General features: G+C 39.9%; 1 protein-coding gene across 1 annotated transcript in view; it reads right to left on the reverse strand.

Moving 5' to 3' along the window:
* Positions 1 to 1,129: 1,129 nt before the first annotated feature.
* The window catches only part of LIFR (leukemia inhibitory factor receptor alpha), a 26,561-nt gene continuing 2,204 nt past the window's right edge, over positions 1,130 to 25,486 (reverse strand). Inside the window, exons 3-19 of the mRNA XM_010024090.1 lie at positions 24,561 to 24,712; positions 22,685 to 22,848; positions 21,819 to 21,993; positions 21,310 to 21,579; positions 19,146 to 19,275; positions 17,151 to 17,314; positions 15,612 to 15,757; positions 12,687 to 12,852; positions 12,468 to 12,538; positions 11,832 to 12,045; positions 8,804 to 8,983; positions 7,080 to 7,181; positions 5,298 to 5,465; positions 4,487 to 4,648; positions 3,324 to 3,417; positions 2,688 to 2,766; positions 1,130 to 1,993 (exon numbers count right to left, since the gene is read on the reverse strand). Coding sequence (XP_010022392.1) covers positions 1,355 to 1,993; positions 2,688 to 2,766; positions 3,324 to 3,417; positions 4,487 to 4,648; positions 5,298 to 5,465; positions 7,080 to 7,181; positions 8,804 to 8,983; positions 11,832 to 12,045; positions 12,468 to 12,538; positions 12,687 to 12,852; positions 15,612 to 15,757; positions 17,151 to 17,314; positions 19,146 to 19,275; positions 21,310 to 21,579; positions 21,819 to 21,993; positions 22,685 to 22,848; positions 24,561 to 24,712 — 3,076 coding nt within the window. The 3' untranslated portion in view covers positions 1,130 to 1,354. The remainder of the gene's footprint in view (positions 1,994 to 2,687; positions 2,767 to 3,323; positions 3,418 to 4,486; positions 4,649 to 5,297; positions 5,466 to 7,079; positions 7,182 to 8,803; positions 8,984 to 11,831; positions 12,046 to 12,467; positions 12,539 to 12,686; positions 12,853 to 15,611; positions 15,758 to 17,150; positions 17,315 to 19,145; positions 19,276 to 21,309; positions 21,580 to 21,818; positions 21,994 to 22,684; positions 22,849 to 24,560; positions 24,713 to 25,486) is intronic.

Genomic DNA, 25,486 nt, shown 5'->3' on the forward strand with positions numbered 1-25,486 from the left:
CACAGTCTGCAGTTTACACAGTGAAATGTTACAGTTACAGCTGCCTAAAGATGCATATGTGAAAACAAGCATTTTCAAAGACGATTGTTCTGAACACTCCTTTAAACAAACAAATTTATATAATTTAAGCGTTCTTTGCATCACATGTCTGGTAAAGGAGAGGTAGAATTAGTGGCACTAAAACCTCCTTGGTTTCTCCCTGCCACTAGAGAAATCCCACCTCATACTTTCAGGTGGGATTTGTAGAGAAGGTCCTGTTGGATAGACACTGCAGAGCAGCCAGGCAGCAGGTGGCAAAGCTAATACAATAAAGACAATCCAAAGAACAATTTGTTCTCAGGGAGTTAGTACTACTACCTTTAATTTTGCTTGCCAAACTGCTTGGACAGCTAATGTTAGTAGACGGAGATTTCCCCATGACTTACATGTACTGTATAGTGCAACGACTGCAAAACATTAGGGGCAAATAGACTACTGTACCACTTTGAAGCAGATCTGGAGCTGAAGCTATGAAATACAAAACGCATTAGTGCAATACATTAGGAAAGATTAACTCCTTAATCAAGAGATAGAAAAAAAATACAGAGCATTCTATATTAAAAAAAAAAAAACAAAAAACAAAAAACAAAACTATGCAGTTCTTGTTGAGGTTTAAATCAGTGTTACACTTTTTTCCCCAAGTTTGTACCCCTGAGTCAAACATTGAATAAACATCGTACAGTAGGTACAGAAACTAATGTCTAGTTAAAAAGCAACAGATTTGAATGGCCATTGCTTCAGAAGTGTTAAACAGTGACAATACCCTTCCATATGGGAGAAGAAAAAAATAGCACTCTCGTTTGTTCTTAGTTTATAACTAGGTAAAAGATTTCAAGAGTTTCCAACCACATTGTTTCCATGTGTTAGGCTGAGGTTTGTGATAAATGAAGCCTTCAGTAAGGAAACCTGTTTGGGCTGCATCATTTGATTATGCACAGTTGAGAACAATTACAACAAAGCAAAGCAATCTTTCCAAGTTTTAAGTTGCATGAGACCATGTTAATCTTGGAGCGCTGTGTGAAGGTAGGCAGAGTTCTTTGACTACAATTATCAGGAGCTCTAAACTCAATACCCCTTATATCCAGTATATTTTACTAGAGTAATAACTAAATTGCTATAACTTAGGCCTCTTGGCCGCTATGAAAATGGAACATTAACACTTTCACTAACTTAAACATAGTAACATTCAGCTCACTAGAACCTCTGCTGACTGTCTCCAAGAATAGTTCATGCCTTTTGCACTTTTCTTCTTCCTATCTTCACAACAATAGGAATAAGAGCTTATTTAGAAGGCAGGTGCAATGAGGACTCACTGTTAATCATTGGGTTTGTTCTGAAAAAAGTGTGTAAAGGACCACCCTATGTTACTGGGTTTGGGAGAATCTTCATCATCTTTTGGGGGAAGCAGAAACTGTCGGGAATTGATGGAGCATGGGCTCCCAAAAGATGCATTTTCGTTGTTGCTTTCAACTGATCCCGGAGAGTCTGGAGTGTCCATGTTCCAAGCATTTGTGTTTGCTTGAGGTCTGTAACCTGCAGTTTTATCCAATTCTTCCTCTGCAGGTGAGCGACTCTCTATTTTCAGAGCACTGATGGGCAGCTGCATTTGTGGCTTATAGCCTGCTGTAGTTACTAAGTCTATTTCTGGGTCCTCTTCTGGTTTAATTTGAGGCTGATACATAGACTGAATGTCAATGTAAACCACCTGAGATGACCCCACAGGTTCATCCATAGGGGGATTTGAGATCTCCTCTTCAATGATTGGGGGGCAATAGGACACAACCACGTGGTTCTCTGTTTCTGAGTCAGAGCCATCTTCAGGGACAATAGTGTCTGCTGCTGGGGACATCATCTCTGTGTCTTCGATCTTGGGAGCTGCAGACCGTGTTTCCACCACTTCAACACTATTGGGGGTACACGGGTTCATTTCCAGTGTTTTAAGTGTCTTATTCCCCTAAAGCAAGAAAAAGAAGAAGGGGTAGAAACTAAGCCAAAAGACCTGGAAAGCCTGAAAGCAACAACTTGCCCAAATTAAAGCAGTATGTTGGCTTGTGGCTTGCACTCATCCCACTGCCATCAGTACAATTAAAAAAAAAAAAAATGGAAAAAGTGGTTTAGTTATCATTTTCTCACTCATCACACATTCCTGTTAAGATTAGAAGCATTTTAGCCAACTTAAAGAGACTCCAGACCTTCCAGTAAGTACTGGAAGGGAATTCCTTCTCCAAATCTTGGTTTTGTATAACCCGTTCCAGAATGTTGTTTAAATGTTATGCCCCGTTCCAGCTACTATGTCTATCAGGGGGCTGGTGATACTGCATGTACAATCCTCCATCCGTTCTACTTCTCCTAATACTATGACAAAGATGGGTACGTCAGCCCCATGTTGCTACTGTGTACTCACACTTCTCATTAGGGCAGGAGGAGAGAAATGCAGCAGTCCTTTCCTAGTCCAAATGTTGCAAGTAACTACATTAACAAGAAAGCTCTAGGCAGCACCTGAAAAAGTTAGCCAGTAACTTGTCCTGTTACCTCATGCCACAGAGCTTTTTCTAGTACTGGAGCAAGAGACTCAAAGTTTGCAAAAGAATTCTTTACTTGCAATACTTTTCAGAAGTTTAAAATACTAGTTTTAAAATGAGAGTTACCTCACAGATGTTCTTCTGAAACTTCAGTGCCTTACTGTTCTCAGGATTTGGGATCTCTGGATAAAATGTTTCTTTAATCCTTTAAAGAGGAAAGAACAAACTTTTAAAAGTTACCAAACACTGAACCTAATTGATTGTGAATACACAAAAGGAACCATGACATTTCCCTTTAATTCAGAATACTGAAGACATCTGGCACAAAGATTTAGTGTGTTACACTTTCACTGACTATTTAATGGAAAAAACAGCAAACTTTGTTGTTTTTTTTTTTTTTTAACTGAGAACTTGATATGCCACGTTTACGAAAAGCTGAGATGGGATGTCTACCTGAGTGTTTGTGGATGACTCACAAATTAGAGTATCTGGCCAGCTTATTTCCATTTGGGAATTATTTCTAAACAGTGCACACTGGTAGACAGGTTCCTGCAAAACCTTTTTACATTCTTCACTCTGACCTCCCTTCAATTAAATTTCTCACCCACCTTCTACAATGTGTTTTTGCCACCCACCTTTAAACAAAGACCACTGACATCTTTGGGTACTTGGAGAAAACAAAGAGTAACTAAAATTATGGAAAACTCTAGCACTGAAGCTAACACACCCAGGAAAAGATCAGAATCGATTGCAGGCATTTACCATTCCCTCTTTCGGTAGCAGAAGATGCTGGCCACCACTCCAAGCAGCACAACCACTGCCACAGGGATGAGAATCGCAATGATTAATCCTACAGCTGGGGGATAAAAAAAGAAAAGACAGTAAATATATATCCAAAGTTACCAGCGAGTTTTATGCCTTCTCTAACAGTTCCACAGATTAGAGACTGTTCCAGTAAACTCATCTAACCGTGGGCTACAGTGACCTACACCATACACTTCCCTTTTGCTGGAAGGGCAAAAGTCCATCCATAATCAGAGCTGATTCAGTGATAACTACAGGAATCAGCAGATACTTCTCTGTGACTGCTTAATTGTGAAAAGCTTCACATGTAACGCAAGATGGATTGCCACTGTATTTCTGCTCCCTAAGCACTGGAATTGCACTTTCATGTTACTTGAGCTGGACAAATCTCTGGTGATGGCTCCTATAGGCCAACAACTCATTGCACAAACTGCACTGCCTTTTATATGGTTTACTTTGCTGCTAATCCCCAGGGTTTAGCTTTGATACATTCCCACTGCCTTCCTCCATTGATGTTAAGTATCTCAAGTTTGATTTTTCATGTATTTTAGTTGCACCCCAGCATAGCCTTTCATATGAAATACGTTCTTTTTGTTGCTGTTGTTGTTCTTTTTTTTTCTTTATTTTCTTATTCCCCAGTCAATCTCTTTTTTTCTAATTGTCTTTCTGGGTTTGTTTCTGTCAAGGGATGGATAAAACTGAATTCAAAGCCGAGAGGCATCTGTTAATAATTCTGAAAGTGGTAAATATTTCTACAATGTCTTTCTTCCCACCATGTATTAGCAGATATTCATGATGGGAAATGTGACAAAAGCAACTAGCTGCTTGAGAACTCTAATGTCAGACTCCACCATATTTAGTAGTAGTTTAGAGGTTATTTTTCTTGCATACATTAGCATGAACTACAAGGTAGCTGTAATAGGAAAGGATCTTTCCCTCACACTGAACTGTGTCAATTTTTGTATTTAAAAATAACAAACTAAATAAACTAAAAATTAGAAGGTAGGCTCAAACTTCTTAAGGGGACCAGAAAAACAAAAAACAACAAATAAGCTCATCTTTACATACATTATACAGTCCCTGTGCTGAAGACTACTAACGTACAGGGATATTCAACTTACAGTCCTCCTTCGTCACCACATAGAGGCTATTTGGAGGGCTCAATCCACCAGCAGTGTAGGCTTGTAGGTCCAGTTGGTAACTTGTTTTGCCTTGAAGATCAAGTATTTTCAAAGACTTCTTTGTCAAGTCAGTGATATTCTTAACTTTAAGTTCTGGATTCCCTGTTTGGAAGCAGTAAGAAAACATAACTGTAAGAAAGGATTCACAAAGACAGCCTCAGCTTTAGTATGACTTTATTAAAGTCAGCATATGAAACCTGAAGAACAGTCTGTGTAGAGGAACACTGAAACAAAGAATCCTAGCAATGCTGCTTGCTTATGCAGCACCACACAGCACAGGAGTGTGCTGTTGCTGCAGATTGGCTTCAGTTTCTTACACTCCCGTCCTCTTAGATTAATGTGAATCAAGCTTCAGCTCTGTACAGAGATGTCCTTACAAGATGAGTACTGGAAGAATATACTCAATTAAATATAGCCATGTAACCTCCCCCATGCCTCATCTACCCAGGGTATCTGTACACAGGGCAGTGTGTCACATTGCCACTTAGTCACTGCATAGCTTTATGGCCTCAGCCAGGATTTTCTCCAACTTTTGCCTTATATTAAAAACAAATGTGCTAACCACACAAGGAGCTGATTATTTCAAATGCCTTTGTCACAATTATGACAGTGAGTAATGCAACTGAATTATGATTAAAGCATCTTCCTTTTTTTTTTTTTTTAAGTGAAATTACATTATTTAACAAGAAAGAAGAGAAAAAGAAAAACCAACAACTTGAGCAGGAAGTTGTGATCTATAGGTTTCATTTACCTGATTCTGAAAGCCTAGGCTTTAAAGCATCTTTTTCGCCTTTTGCAAAGGAAAGCCGATATCCCTCTAAAAAGCCCTGACAATCTTCAATAGGAATGTCTTCCCATTTTACCAATATAGAATCTGAAGAAGTTTCTTCTACAGTAAAATTTGGTGCACGTTTTGGAGCTGCAGGGAGAATTAGAAAGGAAAAAGCTAGTAAGAAAACACCTTGTAATTAAATGCTGACTCCATTAAGTGTTTCATCAGTTTTGTTTCAGGTCTAGCATTTTCAACTTTTTCTTGAATACTTTTCCTTTACTGCCAAGAATATGTGAAAAGACTTATCAGGTGATACTACAAAAATACAAGTACATCAGTCTCGTTACTAATTACTGCAGTATTATCTACTAACAGAAGCTGAAAGAAAAATCTCTCCTTGGGCAGCCTTTTACAGACCCACATACATGTAAATACCTTTCTTCCTGCAAAAACCCCCAAAAGACAGCATAAACATTCAGAGCATACAAATCACTTAGCTTTTAAAGGCTTTAACCCTGTGACTTCATAGCTTGTCTTCAAATTAAACAAAGGCCACATTCCTATCATGGAAATCTACCTCAGCTTCAAAGAACTACTCTCAGCAGGCATTGCAAGTCCTTATTCCAACACCTGTACCCCACTGAAAGTGTTACAGCAGATATTGTGTAAGGTCATGTGCATCAGAACTAAGTCTGACATTTGGCATTGCTGTACAAGTGCTGACCTCAAGTTTAAGAATACACCTATTTTTGTCTTGATGGTTATCTGACCAAAGGCAAATCTGAAGTTTTAGAATGAACCTATGCTCTTGTGCAAAGTGAATGTAATTCTCAATTCCTGATAAGTTTCTTCTGCATGCTTAACGCATTTTTAGTCTACCAAAGTCTTTACCCTTATACCTTAAAAGATTCCAATCTGTTGAGAACACGTATGGAAAAACCTTCTGGGAAACAGCTCATTACTTTTACAGAGGCACACACGGCTAAAGTTGAGTTTCTGGTAAAATTGCCTTAACCGCACCTTCAACCTTAACAATGAAATAAACAACAGCATTTCCAATTGCTCAGATTATGGCAGCAGCTCGGTTTTCCAGGAGAACTATTTTAGCAGAAAACAAATTAAACTCCAAAGTTAAATGGGCACTGCAGTTACAATACGATACATTTGGGATGTTAAAGGGTAAAACCATGTTCAGATACCTGGGAACCTATAGCATTCAGACACTAACACATCTTAGGGAAGCAAAGCTCAGCCCTGGATCAAACTGCAGTTACCCGGATGAGGTTGGCATGGGATGGAATACTGTTCTCAAAGTGGCTTGTACACTAGGATCTAGTTCTGGTCTAAGAAGTGCTTTTAAACCAAAATGTTGTGGACAATTTTTATACTCGCTGAGGTGTACCAAATGTGCTCAGAAGTTTACTTTGACTTGACAAACAAAATAAAGTTGCCTCCTCTCCTGTGGAAGTGAACTCATCACTGTGGTTCAAATTATGCCTTCAATGCAGAAGACCTCTACCTTCAGAGCAAACCTCTGTGACACCCTGGGGCACCACACCAGCTAGAGAACACAGAGTTATTGCATGCGGGAAACTGGAAGTAGCTGGAGAAAGGTACTTCAACTATATATAAAAAACAAGCAGAAATCAGTAGTACTGTATGGGGATTGTGGTTTCAGTCTTCTTCTGCCAACACTGAGCTGAAAATAGAGACTATCTAAATTCACTTTGTAAAAGATCCTGAATGATAAAGTGCACTTACGCAGCTCTTTCATATACCCTGTTATGTTTTTCAATAACTGATATCCACTGGATTTGCAGCCATATAGTAAAAAGTTGTATCTCACGCCAGGCCTAAACACAGCTGCAAGAGAAAAATCACTGTAAGAATATTTCACCTGTGACAAGTGATGCTTTTAGCTTTCAAATGATGCAGATTTATTTAAATGCATATTAAAAAACTACAAACTCTTAGACCACAGTATATATATGTAAGTACTACCCTTACTTGTAATTCCTATAAAAGCTATGCCATTAGATGTGGTTTAGGAACAGTAAGCAAATCTAGCTCCTAGAGAAATTTTGGTTCTGAACAAATAGGATTCAAAACAAGCTACTCAAATTGCACAAATTGCTTTCCACAGGGAAACACAAACTAGAGTTACCAGAAACAATCCCCTTCCTTCACTCCCACAGCAGCCATGTAGATCCTGCCTCCTCCCCAGAAATACAAATGCATTTGATATAGTCAGGTATATTACAACAATGGTAAAAAAGAAATTCAGAGAACTCCAAAAGTCATAGTGAAGCACTTCAGCTATGAACTCCAGGCCCGAACTGACTCTGCAGAACACAACAGTCACCAGGTTTCTGCTTCACGTGGTTTTGGTGGAGGTGTATACTACAACATGTAAACAGTTTACCACTTTCTGGGATTTTCTGAAGTCAGGGATGTATACTACTTTCAAGATTTTTTCTAAACAAGATGTCACTGTGAAACTCTACAGAAGTCAAGTGGGTTTTGCAAGAGTTCAGGTCCAGCCTGAGAGATTCTTCTGGCAGGACTAAGCACAGAAGTGGATTTACCAGTTTCAGCCCAGCTCTAGCAGCCTAGTAGCTCTCACAAAGTGCTGCAAGAAGCATCCCAGAGAAGAGCTCAGGCGCACAGCAATGCATCATTGGACAGACATAGTATTGTCTGCTTAGAAAAAGAAAGCTCTAGCCAGCACAACCAAAATCAACATGGACACAGTGTTGTAATTACAAGCAGGAAAATATATTGCCTCTCCCCAGTTCCTAGTCCCCCTCAAATTTCCTATGTGCACAGCTCCAAGTTTTTTTCTCTAATAGAGACTTTATATACTAAACTCTTCTAAAAAGCAAATATATACCCTTTAAGACAGCAGAGAAAAATTCCACATCTTTCTTGGGTCCTGTCTTTCCTTTCTGCTTCTACAAGTCCCATCGCAGCTGAGTTTCATTTCCCTGATCTGCCCACCAGCATCTAGAGACCTGGAATGTGCCCTGTTACAGGAAATTTCAATTGCTGACAGCAAGCCAACACTTGGAGGTCACACTTAAAAAAATCTGCCTCATGTAAAAACAACAAATTAGTCTTCCCTCATCCTGAGCACCGCTGTTCATGTTTAGAATTCAAATAAAACCCCAAACCCTATATTAACCATTATGCATTAGGCTGAGTTAGGACTTTGCAGGTGTAGCTAGAAGAGGTAATTTCAAACCAGTTAATAAACCCAGGATGATAACAGTTAAGTCAAGACTGATATTTGGATTTGGCAAGGCAAGTGTAAGGAATTAAAATAAACGCAGTACCAAGAAGGGTATATACACTTGTGTATATTGTTTATATACACAAGCACATAACAATGCAACAATCTTCAACCTATAGCATTAGTACTGCTTTCATTTCAGTTGCTGCTGAGCCTCTCAACCAGAAAGCCTCACAAAAAAATACTTGTGACTTACCAGACTTTATCACTGCATCTGTTGCATTTGAAGGAAATTTCTGCCAGTCCACAGTACAGGGTTCAGACCCAGATGAATGACACCATTTTACAATGTAGCCACAGGTCATGTTAGGGTAAGAATTCCAAGAAATATAAATTCCATTCCCCATTGCCACGGCCCGATCTGTTTTGACATTGTCTGCAATAAAGATGACACAAAAATCCATCAGAGAGCAGACACTTATCTGTAGTCCAAGGCTTTCTTCCAGCCACAGCACAAAGGATTTATAAACTGCAGTCATTTCTAAGAACAAGAGGTGTGCTCCTGGTACTGTGAAATTCGAAGCGGTGCACTCAGCTAGGCTTTCTGAAGTGCTGGAAATGAGACTGTAGCCTGCAGCAAATCCCTCTGCCAGCCTTAAGTATGATGACGAGAAGTGCTCTAGCTCAGGACTGGCTTAAAAAGCACTTTTTCAAGGTAAAGATTTACAGCAGATGTCAGGTTCAAATCTGACTCGACACCAATTTGGCAGGAGCCTCCAGCTATAAATTCCTGCAAAAAAGTTTCATCAAACAGTTTGCTTTGTGTCTCTTTCAAAGTGTCTTGCTATCACTCGCCCGACCACAGACCACCGTTTTTCACCGACAATCATCAGCAAAAGTCAAGTCCCTGATGAACTTTACGAAGGCTTCAGTCTACCAAGGGTAAATAAAATAAAATAACATAAAACGTAAAATAAAATAAAATGAATAAAATAAAATTTAAAAAGCAAGCTTTGCCTTTAGTCTGTTTTTCTTGTTTCTCATTATCAAAGGTTTAGCTGCCCTGGAAGTGATCAGATCTGGAAACAACTTTTGATTCCTGCAGCTTTCCTCCATGGCTGTCCATCAGATGGGACCCTGCTGAGCTAAGGGATGTTTTCCAAAGGCCACCACAATAAATCTGCAAAAACAATCTCAGGGTTTCAGTTTTTCCTTTTTCAGTGTTCTCATTTATGCTCCCTATTGAGTCTATTATTTCATGTTATTAAAGCCATAAACTATGAAAGGCTGAAGGGCAAGGGCAGTTTTTAAGAACTGGTGCTGTGAAAACTTCAGTCTCACAGATGTGTGGATGTCACAAGACTGTCTTTTTCTAACTAATCTTAACATACAGCTAAGAGTACAATCGTTTTCTAGCTTGCTCATGGCAAGAAAGACACACACGATTTAAAAAAGCAAGTCAAATCCAGGAGTCTTTCAATACTTTTCCTTAAAAAACTACTATGCATCCAGTGAAACTACACTTCTATGATGCTGGAAGAGAGCATATTTCTAATTAGACTGCTTTAATTTTCCTATTTACAGGAAAGACTTTTAACTGACAGTAAGCATGCTTAAATACACCACACTCGATTTTATTTCCCAAGCCAGATGACTAGAAATTCACCCAGGGCAGTACTGCTCATTTTGGTGTATTTATAGCTGCAACCTAGACTAGTAGAAGTAACTACTAGCACTACAGTACTACTGTGGCAAGACAGATTGTAACAGCCACATTATATGCCCTGACTCTCTACAGAGCACTTTTCAGAGACAGTGACAGATTAATTAAGGCAAAGTATCCTTTGTTTGTGTTTTCAGTTTTCACAAAACCTCAGCAGATCTAACTTCAGAGCCAGTGCTCTCTTACGGACACTAAGATCACTCACAGACTGTACACAGGAAGCAGTCCTGTTTGGATGTTTGGGCAGAAATGTCATCCAGTTCACCGAATGAGTCATCTTTCATGACTCCAGTCAGTGACTCAGATAATTCCTATACCAGCTTGGGAGCAAACCTTCAGTGAGGACAAGTTGGGTAACACCAAAGGGAACCTCAGACACCAAACTACAAATGAATGCAAAGCTCCAGCTGCCATCAGCTGCCCCACACCGCAAACCTATTACAGAGACCTCCCTAACTCACAGAGTCTCGTTGTTTCACTGCTGAAGGAGAGGTATAAATGCATTTTTGTTCATTCAACTGTCCCATATAATTACTCTTCCCTCCAAGGAGCAGACTAAGAATGGACTTTTAGGTATTGGCGTTTTGGAGAAGCAAGGGAAATGTTAAGAACATTGGTTTCCTTCGCACTGTGACTCTCAGTCAAAGCACATACCTTCCAGCAAGAATGGCCCTGTCTTATGAGAACCTGAGCTGCAAAGCGAGCAACTGTGATACCTGTTCTCTGGGTTGGGAAGGAGAGGCAATAACATATATGCTTCTGGTAAAAAAGCGGAGAGGAGTCTCACTGTGTAAACCTGTCCTCCCTGCAGAGCATCAGCCAGATCTGGAGCTCTGGGTTTGGGCTTTGGGCTATTACACTCCTCCTGGCATGCAGGGAAGCATGGACTCTCAATAGCCACATGCAGTATTAACTCTCCCCAAGTTCAGCGTTTGGAGCAGAAAATCATTATCTGGCTCATCTACTTCCCTTTACAAAAGCCCACAGCAAGAGTGGCAGTGCTTTAATTGGGAAGCTAAAGTCCTACCTCCTTTTCAAACAGCAGCTCCTAGGACAAGGATGCCAACACTTTACCAAGCAGCCCAATTAATATTCTCCTGCAGAGCTCAGAGGCACTGGACTGACAATTCTCCCTTAAAAAGCCACACAACACCCTCAAAACTTTATTCTGAATCTTTTTAGCATGAAACACTTTTCAGTGTCTCAACAAGAACACACAGATATAATCTGAGCTCCCTAAACATCAGAGATCAACACCAATGCTTTGAAGCCTCATTCTTGTCGTACCTGGGAGGTCTCCAGGAAAGTGCAAATAGCTGCACAGACTGCACACTAGTACCCTCCTTTCATGCAGACAGCACAATTAATTGGCAAGATGCTACCCTAAAAGCAAAGCAGCAATTTTTTTTCCTCTCCCACTCAGTAGATTTGGGTGGGGAAATAAGCCAGAAACCAAACACAAACAAACAAAGCATGCATCTATCTTACTTTTCAATAAACAAACTCGCCCAGGTATTCCCAAAGCTTTGAAGATATTTAGCAATCTGCTGAGAGCACTCACCGCTTGGAAGTTCCACACTTGTTATTCTCGAAGGAGGAGATGATCCTGCATGGTTTTTGGCTACAACGCTAACAACACAGTCATTTTTTCCAAGTTTTATCTCAGTACTGTTTGATGGTTCAGTGACTTCTTTATGCTCCAGTGGTGTCTCTAGCAGGTAGCAGGACACTTCATGAGACACTATTTTTCCATTGGCTTCAGAAAGGGATAAAGGCTATGAACAGACAGAGAGTGCATTAAAACAAAGATGGAATAAACAACAAAAAACACAGGATAATAGGAATTTAATGTCCTGATCTACTGTGATGACTATATGGAACTGTGAGGCAGCAAAGACAGTTACTCAAGTGTGACTTTGAGAATCAGCATGTGAGTTTGTAAGTTTTTAATTTTCTACTGGGATGCATTAAAAATTAATTCCCCATGTGAAATGCATCTCAGCACAATGTGTAAATTATAAAACTTTAATAATATTTTCATTTGGGGAAAATATTTGTCTCAATGGTTCCATTAAAAGTTAAGAAAAGCAGTCCATTTCACTGACTATAAATGTCATCTATTTATAAATATGTAAGGAAATAATTTTTTATAGAGTTATACTACATAATATTTTAAAACTTTAAATGCCCTAACTACCTTCCAGAAGATTTTTAGGCTTCTTCCAGATGGACTTCTCTCTCTCCAGATATCCGGTCCTCTTGTAGGAGCTAAGGAGAGAAAAGAAGAGGCTTTTTTTTCCCCCCAAGTTTCACAATAGACAATTTACCATGTATTAAAACATTAGTTTTACAGATGTCTAAAATGTATGGCTTCAGAAGTTCAACATTTTACCATCAAAGAATCAAATAAACTTACGGGCTTCTAATGTTGTGTGCTCCTCTACCCTGCTCCAGTCACTCCACCTCCAGAAGTGGTCAGCAGCCGAACAGCGCACCCTGAACCGGTACTTTGTATATGGGTGCAATGCATTCAGCTGGGCTGTGTGAGTTGAGAACTTTCCACCAGGCATGGAGACATTGTGCTGTTAAAAATTTACAGGAATTGTCATAATACATGTATATTTTTTGCTTTTAAAGTATTCTGAAAGTCAACACCTGAAAAAGTGGGATTTGTCCCTGGGACACCAACACTGTGAAAAAAAAGTTGCAGTCAAGCACTACAAAGAATTAATGAAAAATAAAAATGTTTCCTATGCAGTCACCCTAAGTAAAGGAAAAATTTTCAGAGGTCTGCCAAAATAAAGCCATAGCTAGCAAAATAAAGCTATATATAGCACAGAAATTGACATAATGATAGTAGGTAGCACCTTTGAGACGCACAGCATGAAGAGATGAGCCCTGCACACAGTAGCAGGCTGTTGCTTTCCATCTATCCCATCCAATTCCCCTCTCTCCCATACACAGCAAAACTGCTCACATGAGGCAGGCCAGGATTTCGCCTTTGGAATTCAGAATCTGCTCTTCCACTGTGCATATACACATCAAACTGGGTGGACAGATGTCTTTTTCCTAAGACACATGCACAGAAGCAAGCTAAAGACAGTCTGTCTGAGTAGGTGTTTATCGTGCAGTATTTTTCCTAGGCAGCCCTTTTTCCTTCAAAAGATAGTGTCTAAGTCTTACCCAGGTGATCTCTATTCACAGCTTTTATAACAGGACTAGTCTCTCCTATCACTTTTAAAATGGTGCAAGTCTAGAGAGTAATTTCAGTTTCATGATTACTTAAAAGAAACCCTAAGCCTGGGAATAGTTTTTACTGAATCTAATTATAACACATGTGCATCACAGCTGCCAAAAACTGGACTCCAAGTGGCTTTAAGTTGCAAGTAGTTCTGCATTTCTAAAGCCAAATGACAACTTGAAAAATATAAAAAAAGCCAACAATCTCTCATACTGATGGAAAAGCATCTGAAAACATTCTCAAAATGCCATGTAAAATCCCATAACAATTTCACAGCTACTTTTGTTTATTAAAGAGAATTCTTGGAGGTTTTTTTATTAAGCAACCAGGGACAACATAACAAGGCTGTAAAAGTGTCTACCAAGCTGTTTGCTGTGTTTCAAAATATCTGTAGCTGTGGGCTCTGGTACAGGTGCTGTGAACCAAACTGCTGTGGCAGCACAAGACCTGACCATCTCCCACTGCCCCAGGTGACTGATCTGGTAGCAGTTCCCAAGCAAGTGCTTGTCCCAGCCTTCAAGCCGTGTAACTCTGGCTAGAAAGAACTGTGCAAATCTACTTTTTAGCAGTTTAAGCTAACTGAGCTGGGGTGAGTGACACTAGTGTGCTCGTTACCCTGCTGACTGCTCCAGAAGCAGTAACTGTTGAGAGCAGAGAAATGCAGACAGCTGTGGGCAATGATATATCAGACTATACCCCAAAATCCAACACAGCTCATCTGTCAGAGCTGTTATACACATCTAAAAGCCACCTCCTTCTGTTAATTCCAAAAGATGATTTCTTTGCAGTACCTAATCTCTGGTTACTACTTAACACATATCATTACAGAGAAAATAAGAAAGCTTATGTTTTCCACAATCATTAAGTGCTTTGAAAATATTTTAAAAATACTCTTACAGAGCATGCTTTAACTACCACCCTATCATTTTAGAGGCATTGTAGATAATGACTATCTTCAGTCTTAGCTGCATCACTCCTGTGGCTTAAGTGACTTTATTCAAGGCTGTGCTCAACAGCTGAGCCCAATGGGCAGCTAAATGTAGTGGGTAATCGAATACTGCTAAAAATCAAGCAACATTGTAAAAAGCAGCCTCTGAGGTTAATGTGCTCAAATTACAGATTCAGGCTCTGTGCATCAAGAGCTGCCAATTCAGCATATGCCTACCCAAGCTGGTCAGAGATACTCCACCTGAAGGCACAGATATAGAATTTGGGGATAAATCTCACGCCAACTGAACACGCAGTTCTGCCATTAGGCTTCCCAGTGACACAGATCACCCCATGCTAAGTTAGGCAATACGGAAGAAGAAGATATATCCCCACCGCCTACACTCTGTATCTGATGCTGGTATCTAAATTAGCATCCTCAGCAACTCTGACAGCAGAGAAAATATGCAGCTCCAGTCAGTGACGCAGAGCACCAAAGCTGGGCAGCAGCTGGAAGATTTAATGCTGGAAAATCTGATCTCCACCCAGAAATACCACCTTCTCTCCAAATGCAGAGGTCTTCACTGGGGATTATCTGCTGATACACCCAGTGGGAGAATCCTTCCCTATCCTCTCTCTGCACCACTAGGTTTAGCAGCTCCCTATTATAGGCTCATGCATACCAATTGATGACAGCAAGCAAATGAACTGTTCTCTGGGTAGTAAAAAATAAAAAAGAAATTCCATGACAGACTGTAAGAAGCCCTCTGAAACAACCACTGTGGAAGTCAGCAGGGCAGCCATGTGTCCTGGAACAAGTGTTTGTTAATACATTTGCACCAGGAAGGACAAAGCACATGGACCGTTACCTAAAGGGTCAGCATGAAGCACCATGCAACTTCTCCAAGAACTGAATAACATGGTGGGTAATGCTACTTCCCTCTAGAATGTTTAAAACAAACCAAAAGAGAAAAAAAAGAAAGCAGGCAATAACAGAGATGAGCATAACTTTTTCCAGTTTTAGTAGGTGAACTTCTAGTTATTACTGTATTAATCATTTAATAAGATGATCAGAAGCTTTTAGGAGAGAAAGGAATTTGAAACGACTAGTTCAGTGAAAAAGATCAACACTTGAGCCCCCTCCAAAAAAAATCCATTAAAAGCAACACTTACCAGGTTTCGCTCAGAGTGACCAGTGCTAATTTCAATTTGACACAGAAGCCTGATCTCAGCAAAGCTGCCATTTATAAACCAGTGCAGATGGACGCTTGTAGAGCTGTTCTCAGAAACAGTTAACTTTTCTGGAGTTTTTGGATGAACTTAAGAAACAAAGAAAAACCCCTCAATTCCAAGAAAAAAAATATTCATTTTAGTTCAGAAAAATCTGATTTTAAAAGATTAGACAGAATCACGATCAGTAAGTGATCTGATCAGCAGCTAGGACAGCTGGTGCTGGGAAGGCACCTGCAAGCAGTCTCATTCCTGATGCTCTCCTCAGCTATCAAACATGGAAACAGATTTACTTAAGGCTGAGCATAAGGAGTTGGTGACAAAGAAAAGCATTTACACTCCTACTTCCTTTTATCAAAAAAGTGAAACATGAGCTATTTCAGAGGACCACAACGATGGATGAAATTTATTGAGCTTTTTTCACCTTCTGTGAATTTTTCAAGTTAGAATCTGCAGAACAGGGCAGGGTAAGATTCCTATATGACCTTTCCCCCAAAAAACTCCATTCACAGAATTTTGCAATAATATTCAAAAGCTACTAGTCATAGCTACCAGAGAAAAAAGTCTCTACTCTTGGAATTGGTCCAGTTACTGTAAGGAAATATGTACTCTATGTTGAGAATTAAATGGACAGTAGGGGAAAAAAAGGAAACAAATAGGAAATAGCAGTCATATTGACTTGCTGCAAACCAGCCCAGTTTGTAATTAACAGAAACAATTCATGCTTTACCAGGACCTGTCAATTTACTCTGACAATTCTAGTTTCAGGCTAGTTGAATTCAGACGTGGGCAAAAGAAATGCACCAGCTTCATGTTTAAACTCAGTTTTTCAGAGAACGGCAGAATGCTGTAACCACCAGGAACCCCTATACCACCAGCTGCGGTTTTGGAGGCGGATGGGCAAGGATGGGAAAGACAGTTTAAACTGAATGTCTAATGAAAGAACTTAGTTCTTTCTACAAATCACGACACCAGATGATCATGGCTATTACCAATAGCAGGTAATAGTCCTGCTATTAACTTTTACCTTTTAGTGCTACTTTTTAATACTCCAAATCCTGTTGTTGTAAACCTGCACAGTATTTTACCCTATAAGCATACACTGAAATACAAGGTCACATCCAGTTCATAAAGTTACACTTAAATCTTAATTACTGATGTAATAGAATATGCAGAAATCCCTAAACAGCAGCTGGCTAAGTCTTAGATCACAAGTAGCATCTATCCACACAGCAGCATATCCAATCTGGTAGCACTGCTGTTGAGAAATGGCTTTTCCCTGTACACCTAATCATTGCCTCAGGACATATCCTAAGCCATTTTCTTCTGAAGTGCAAATTATCAAATGTGGCAAAATACTGTCGACAATAAAGCACATAAGGACAAGTGTACTATGCCAGAATTCTTCAAACACAAAACAACCAAACAATTAGCATGCAGTAAACATATATTTTTTTTGCCTGTGCAATTCTTAACTCTTACCTCTTTGAGTTAAATCAACTAAAAGAGATGACTCTGTTTGCCCGATAGGATTGGAGACGCCTAATATGAAATCATAGGTTTTTTGATCAGCCAGTACTGGAAAGCCACAGACATGCTCTCTGTTCATTTCACTGACTTCGCATGAAACATTTTTACCAGATATTCTGTAAAGTAAAAAAAGAGAGGGGACAACTTAATTTTCGAATAAGATCACTTCAAACAACACTCAGAAGTCTAGACTGAAAATACAGTAAAGAACGATGGGTTCACTGACACAAGGCTTACAGCATGATTTGATTGCAGAGGCATATCTAACACAAAAATGCAGGTTAAAGTGGCATCAGTCACGACTTGCCCTATTCTCACATGAAACTCTCCTTTTCCACTAACATTTCCATCCTCTCGCTTCTCAAAAGCCTGGAAAACAGGTAGGTCCTGTAAAACCACCTCACAAGTCACAACGAAGATTCTGATTTGAAGTATCTTTGTTCAGATCAGCATACATCTGCATTTAAAGAATGTTCTTAATTGCCTTCTGAACTAGGGAGATGCGACACACATTAAAGGCTTCCTATCAACCTTGCCAAATCTAAACTATGATTTGTTACCCGGGATGCATCCACGAATCCCAGCCTTTTTTAAATCAAAAGCAGGAGAGGCATTCTGGTAACAGCCAAGACTAGAGTTACATCTTCAGGGGTATAATCTAAAGTGTGTTTCTGTATGCATGTACATATATAGGAGTTGCTTTAATTAATATCTGTGTAAACCTCTCATTCAGTAGCAGAAGTTTAATTTCTTCCTTCGGGTGTTTTTACTGAGCTCTAAGTTCTCTCCACGCTATACTCTATTCTATTGAAACAGAATTTCAATAGCTCAGTGTGGGCTGAGAACAAGGATGAGAATATTTACCCTGAAAGGCATCACATTAATCTCCTCACAGCTTTGGGCTGAGTGAAACAAGTCTGAACTACATCCTCATTTATGAGCTGAACATGGGCAGCCAGTGACTGGAGCTCCTTTCCTTTGAATACCTGCTCTGTTTTGCCCACCTCCTTGCATTCTACCCAATGACTTTAATTCTAGCATTCTGAACAACATCTGTGACCATAACTCAACCCTCACTGCCTCTGACTTGCTTCAAAGCCACCATGAGACTCCACTTCCCATCAGTTTGTGTGACTAGGCCCCTCCTGGCTCCTTTCCCTGACTGCTCCTTTGGCATGACAGGGAAGCCTCCTTGCCATGGAAATTTTGTTAAATCCTCACTAACTTCTAATCATAACCACCAAGGAATCCCGCTTGCAAGTGCTATTCCAAAACAACGACTCTTCACTTTCAAGGCTTCACATTGCCTAATAAGATATACTAGTGGGACACAAGTCTTCACTTCTTTCTATGGATATGCCAGTGTAATTTGTCCCTTTCAATGTTTTCCAGGTAACATGTACTTTGCCTGCTCTCCACTATTCAGTTCTTAAGGCTGGGAGAAGAACAGATGCAGGCTTACTCTTATTTTCGCTAGCAGCTTTTGAGAAACGCCCCATCGCTTGTCTTACATTTGTTCCTCAGTAAGCTTCTGTCATGTGCACAGCAGAAACTCAGTAAATGTCTCTTATATGATCCTACACAGGTTGCACACAAAAAATTTTTAAAAATTAATGAATGACCCCTATTATCTCCCTGTACTTTCATACTGGTCTCATCTACATGTTGGCAGCAGCCTGACACACTAAGCTCTTTAGTTTCTCAGTTCATAATAGCTTAAGTCTTTGGCAAAAGTCATCCTTAATTCCCATTGAAATTTTGCAGAGCTGGACAAGGGTTCTCCAAGTTCAGTTTAGTTCAGCTTGCACAAAATCTTGAAAAGTATTTTAGAAGGTCTAAACAATGGAGACTATCTCATTTAAACAGGCATGGTGCAGTAAGTCATAGGCAGCAATGGATATATTCCAGATCTACCCTTTTACTCCTTTTAGTACTGAACTGTTTTACCTTTCAAATAAACTGTACTTTGTACTTCGTTTTCCATATAGTCCACTGGGTCTGCCTGGTTTCCAGGTGCATTTTATTATCAGGAAGTTGGATGTTTCACAGCTGAGGTTTTCGGGAATATCAGGGGCATCTGTAGCACAAAAGGAAACCAAAACAGTTAGCCAACATTTTACTATCCTAGTAGGGCAATTGAGCCGCTAGCTTCCTGAAAGCATCACCATTCACTTTTGCTGGGTCTAGATTCTGTGCCTCATAAATACATGGTAATAGTTACACAAATAATATGCTTTAAAAAAAATCCCAGTAAAACAGATGGGTAATTATTATCAGCCCCATCTGACTAACACTTGACTCTAAGCTTCTAAGTGGGTGGGTAATTTGGTAAATCACATGCAAATATGTTCGCAAGCTCCAGGCTCTGACCTGGAAGTGTTTCACGGAAACTCTGCCAAGACTGTTCCAAAATTCTGAGCATGAGTGTAGCCGCTAAGCAATGTAGGAATGCTGTTGCATGTGCGTCACATTTTCTTACGTGCCAGCCCCACTGCTGCTCTGAATTCTCTAAGCAAGTCATGTCAAGGAGATGTTCCCTTCAGCATGAATTCCAGACTGAATTTGGAACTTAAAGCAGGCCCCAAATGGCTCTTCCTCTTCACTGTTGCTTTGGAAGTTAAGCTTAAAGCTTGTTCTTTGCTCCCATGCTAGAGTGGTGTTGAGTGCCTACCTGGAGAAGATGGGCAGTGATCCCAGCAGAGAAGATAACCATACTAATGTGACACTAATCAGAACACTTATTTCAAGTCTCATACACTTTTCTCCAAAAGATAGCACAATAATATCCATGTACCTGCACTAACAGAAAAGGCCACAGTGGCAGGCTTAGTTCAGAATGTGAGTAGTGGGCTGAAAAGAGCACTTATTTTGCCAGACCTAGACTTAACCAAGGTGATGTACATACACATTTACTTCCTTTATCTTTTGTTCCCAAAATGTCTCTCATAAGCAAGAACATCATGGCAAGTCCTCTCCCTTCCCACTAAGCAGGTACTAGAAGAAATGCTGGCAGGAAACAGACTTGACCATATCCCAACTCTTCAAAACCACTGTATGGCAGAAACACGTGGAATTATCACAGCCTCTGATCATGAACCACTGACTCATTTACCTGGAAGATTCTCCCACAAAAGAAAATACTGCACAAATAATATTAAAAAGGAATCTCACTGGGAAGTCATATGAAGTTGGATTGTTTTGCATTTGCTGCACACACTTAATACACAAAGTCAATGACAGCAGACACAGGCTGAAATTGGGAACAGACTTTCAAACCTAGTCCAGTCTCTCCATCAGCCACAAGGACGCTAACCTCATAGGCAGGCATTTGTAATGGGGAACAGGATTCTAAAACCTCTGCGGGGAAAACCCACAAATCTCTAAAGTGAACAATTTTGGGAAAGAAGACCAGGTACTTTCACTTCTTTGTTTTAAGAAGTTTTAAGAAGTATCTATATCTGGAAGAGATTTCTGAGGCTGGCGTGGCTACACAGAAAAGATACACAGTGATTCAGTATATTTAAAGAAAATACTAAAAGAATGTTTAGAAGATTTTCCAGGAAAGAGGAACTGTCAGCTGGGTTCCTTTGCTGTAACTAGCTCCTAGGGAGCTACTGCTCTGGATAAGCATCTGTTGTTGTTGCAAGTGTTGTTGCAAGTGTAACTGTTTTACTGTCTTATTTTGAATGGTTGGTAGATTAATGTTTTCACTTACAATTCTTGCTCTTACTCTTGCTTTGCAATGGACCAAAATAGAATAGATGTAAAACCTAAACTGATAGAGACTGGGGATGAATCTTCATACAGCAATAAACAACTAATTATTCCAGATCATTAAGAAGTGCCTTACAACGAGATGAAGGAGAGAAGCACTGGGCCAGGTTCTAAGAATGGAGGGCTTACATGATTATTTCCTCATCCTCCCAACCCTGCTGTCTTCTACGTGGGCTGGAGCTTCCACAGAGAAACCAAACCAGTACAATCCCAGTTCAACCTCAGAAACAAAAGGTCAGGTGAAAAAAGCCACAACAGTATTTGGTTCCCAGCAGAACCCTGAGTCTCAAAATTATGTAGATTTTTTCCTAAGGATAGTAAACATAATGATACATACATCCGACAAATAAGACAGTTCCATCCATCTCATTTTCAGACAGTGTGCACACTGCATTTGTTCCACTGGCGTCTGAAGCACTGGCATTCAGCACTCTGATTGCACTGCTCCGGCTGCTCAGAGGTATCATCGGATATATTTCTGGTCCGTAAGTCATTTGTTGTATCTGCTGTCCTTCTTCATGGACACAACAAATTGTCACATCTGAACCTACTGCCACCACAGTGTCCTGAGGAAACACCCCACTCCCATTCGGCTCAGTATCTTTTCCTATCAGAGAAGACAAAAAACAGAATCATGGTGCTCATCAGCAAACATGTGGCTGAATAGCACGCCAATGCCTATAAATCAATGTTTACTAGGTTTCATTAACTAATGATTGCATTATTTCTCCAATCAAAGCATCCCCCAAAAGCAGCAGCCAATCACTGCCTAATGTTTTTCTGCTGATTTTGGCTTACTTTTCATAAAGCAATTAAAGCCATGCGGTGGCAAAGGAACAAACATACCAGGGACCTCTCCTACTGGGCTCCACTCACTCCAGTCTTTGGGGCCAACAAACTGTGTTACATTAATGTAACAGCGAATCTTCACATAGTGCGATGTACACTCCAGAGGCATATCTGATGTCCAGTTCCAAGAAAGAATGGTGTCTTCATGAGTCAGTTTTGAGTAGTAAGTTACCTACAAAGTTTTACCCCCCAGAAAAAACATGACCAAAAAAGAGTTTATGAACACCTGTTAGTAATGACATATAACCTTCCAGGTGTCAACAGAATTGCAAACTAAGTGAAGTAAATCATAAAATCCTGATAGATGATTGGAGTGTCCCACCTAACTTTCAGTTGTGTTGTGAATTTCGTTGGACAAAAGCCTAAGATACTAAACAGACCACCAGCCAGGTAGACTGCCAGCCATAAATACCAGAGGGCAGACATTTGAGAGAGAGCAGGAAGCTCGTCAAGCATTTTAAAAGGTATATATTGCATCCCAGTATCCTGGGCCTCTCCCAGGCATGGAAATGTTCCAACTATTCCAAAATGAAACTCTTCTGATATTAGTCCCAGGGTGTACATTTTATCTTTTCCTGATTCCCAAAAGTTATAAAACAGAGCTACAAATTATCCTGGAATAACTGTGGTTGCAACTAGATTAAAAACAAACATGCTGTGACTGTAAGTACTGACAGTATAGTAGCCAATGTCCTCGTAACTATGAAACTTAATTTGGTTGCCTAACAGAAACATGTCTACACTCAGGTTCTACAAAGCTCTACAATCTTCATAATTCTCAGCTTTCTTCAAATGATCTCCTAGAGTATTATCAAGGGCAAAAAATATACATACAGTTTTAATAGAGAAAGAAAAGGACTTACTTGTGTGACTTTTTCTGTTGCTTCTTTACGGAGTATCTGAATCTGCCAAAAGGCATCCAGTCCATATGGGAAGACTAATCCATTATCACTCCACTTCAGATTTAACGTGGAAGTTGAAAAGTCAGGTGTCAAACTAAGGATGCGTGGAGTAAGAGGAACAAACACTTGAAAAAGAGAGGGGGAAAAAAAGCCATATTAAAGTCATTACTCAGCAACACAGCCCTACAGGTGTTTAACAGCCACATCTCTTTGCACTGAACTGGCTAGTAGCCATACAAACATGTAACTCAACCTGTGTAATTAGAACAAGATGAGCTCTGTCATTACTTGAGCATGAAAGTTCCCAGGAAAGCACAGGTGCTGATGAGTCACCAGGTAACATTCTAACATCTCAGCATGCAGATGCGTAAGATCACGAATATGACTCTTCATAATGCATAGTAAGAAAGATATCCTATGTTTCACAACCTTCATTCAGTGCCGCAGAAATAGAGGAAACACAGTGACAGTCTTTGAAGCGTGCATGAGAACACATCTAGGGGAGGATGACGGAAAATACCCCAAAGGAGGAAGTGAGTTTTGCACACCAGCAGGGAACAGGGGACTTGGAACAAAAGTGAGAGTAGGAAGAAAGGAGAGCAGAAGCATAGAGTGGAAGAAGCTCATATAAGCCTCTGAAAAGGATCATGGGGAATGTAATTTTAAGCTAGAAGAAATATTAAAGGCATGACATGGTGATGGGGACAAGACAGGGAGATTAAACAGAAGCATCTCTTCTTTGAATGGGTTGCGGTGAAGAAGGAGGCTGAGAAACAGGTGAGGATTATGGTAGTACAGGGGTTATGGCAGTTCATTGGGCCTGGTGCAGGATAATTCCTGGTTTTTAAATGCGCAATTTATCCATGCACAATTTATTCATGCCTGGCCAAGGCTCTGAAAGCCTTCAATGTGTTCACCACAGTCAACACACTGCTCAGGATAACCTGTGATGAACTCAGAGATTTATCCTGCCTGAAGTCAGCAATATGCTGGAAAACCCAGTGTATTGCTCACGTATTTTTGAGTAGTGTTTGGTTAAAGTTCTTGAGCTGGTCTTAACTGAAAAGCAAACTGAAATGATGGGTAAGAGGTGCTACTGACACTTAGAAGTCTACTGACTCTAGAATTTGACTGGATAAAGGAACAAGCAGGAAAACCAAAATGAAAGACTAAATTATTAGCAAGCATGGCAGATAGTGTCAATGCCATCTTCGGCTTACAACTTCATCCTTCGGAAGGAAGAAATTTGGCAAAAGTCTAATTTATCTATGACTCCAATATAGTCATAGGTAGTCCAGCCTACCTCCCAAGAATAAATGTATTTGCTCAGTTTTATATACATTTGAACAGAGTGGGTAAATTGGGCACATATTAATAAAATTGATCCTGTCAGGAGTGACATATGATATAACTTCCCTTAAAATGTTGTGAAATTGCAGGAATAAATTTCATTCTGTAGCTATTCAGCATTTAAAATGGGTGAACAGGCACTAGGAAGTTTATTCTGCCTTTCCCAAGCCAAGTCTGACCAAATGCACTTTATGCCCCATTCAGGTATGTCAGTATGTAGATCAGAAACTTGTTTACAAATCCTTCCTAATCCACAATTAGGAAAAACAAAAAATTGAAGAGTGATTAGGGTGTTTTCTTTGTTGTCCTCTGATAAGAGAGGTTTTCTTTCCGCTCATACCTGTATGGATGGTAGATTCATATGGACCCAGCACATCAACATTTTACATACAGTAACACTGACAAAGAAAACTGCTATATACACTTCTGGAGCACTGTTAATCATAGTACTATGGCATTATGTATACACATAAACCCTGATACTTACAGATATCTTTCTTGTGAATTTCAAATTCTTTGGTAGCAAAAGGAATTCCAGAAATGCTGTTTGTAGTTATTGTCACAGTGCTGGAGCTATCTGGGACTGGAATCTCGACCCTTTTCTCCTTAGGTTTAAAACACACTGAAGGAGGGATATCACTGAAAAGACAGAGAGGATTAAGCAGTCATTTAAGTTGATAGGAAACTAAGGAAAGTTAAATCCTATTCCTAGGACATTAATAAAACACAAATTCTTTGTAATATAACAGAGAGCTGCATATCAAATTCATGAATGAGTAAGACTTGCATGGGATTTGCTTTGTATATTAACAGGCATTCCCTTGCCTTTCAAGTCACTTTTATCATAGTGATAGGCTGTGCACTAGTTGTATAATGCAGCAACCCAATTGTTAAGAGAACTCTCCAAAGTGAAAAGTGGACTTTTAAGCAGAAGACACATTTCTGAAATCTACAGTCAGCATGAATCAGTATTTCAAAACAAGCAAAGTCAAAACCTGAAAAATCCATCAGCACTTCCCCATCCCCTTTTGTTTTCTAACTCCCTCTCCCTCCATTTATTCTCTAAGTGATGGTATATGGGTGCAAAGAGCAGGTTTACCCATCTGTGTCCTCATCTTAGAACAAATATCTCCCTTCTACTGCTCAGCTTGTGGGGAAAGAGCAGAGGGCAGGGCAGAGAATTGCTAAGATCCCAGATGGAAATACAGTCTGCACACAATGTTTGTGCAGTGCTCAGCACAATGTGAGGTTGTAGATATATAGAGGAAACAATAATGGATGGGTCAAGTCCCTTTGCTCATTATCACTGATACACAACTAGAAAGGCAGAAAGTTTGGAAAAATCCAGACCTTCCTCTTGGGGGAATGATGGGAGGAAGGAAAGCAAAGAGAACAATGACAGACTTCCTGCTG

The sequence above is a fragment of the Nestor notabilis genome, unplaced genomic scaffold (assembly GCF_000696875.1).
Source record: "Nestor notabilis isolate BGI_N333 unplaced genomic scaffold, ASM69687v1 scaffold15901, whole genome shotgun sequence".
Lineage (NCBI taxonomy): Eukaryota > Metazoa > Chordata > Aves > Psittaciformes > Psittacidae > Nestor > Nestor notabilis.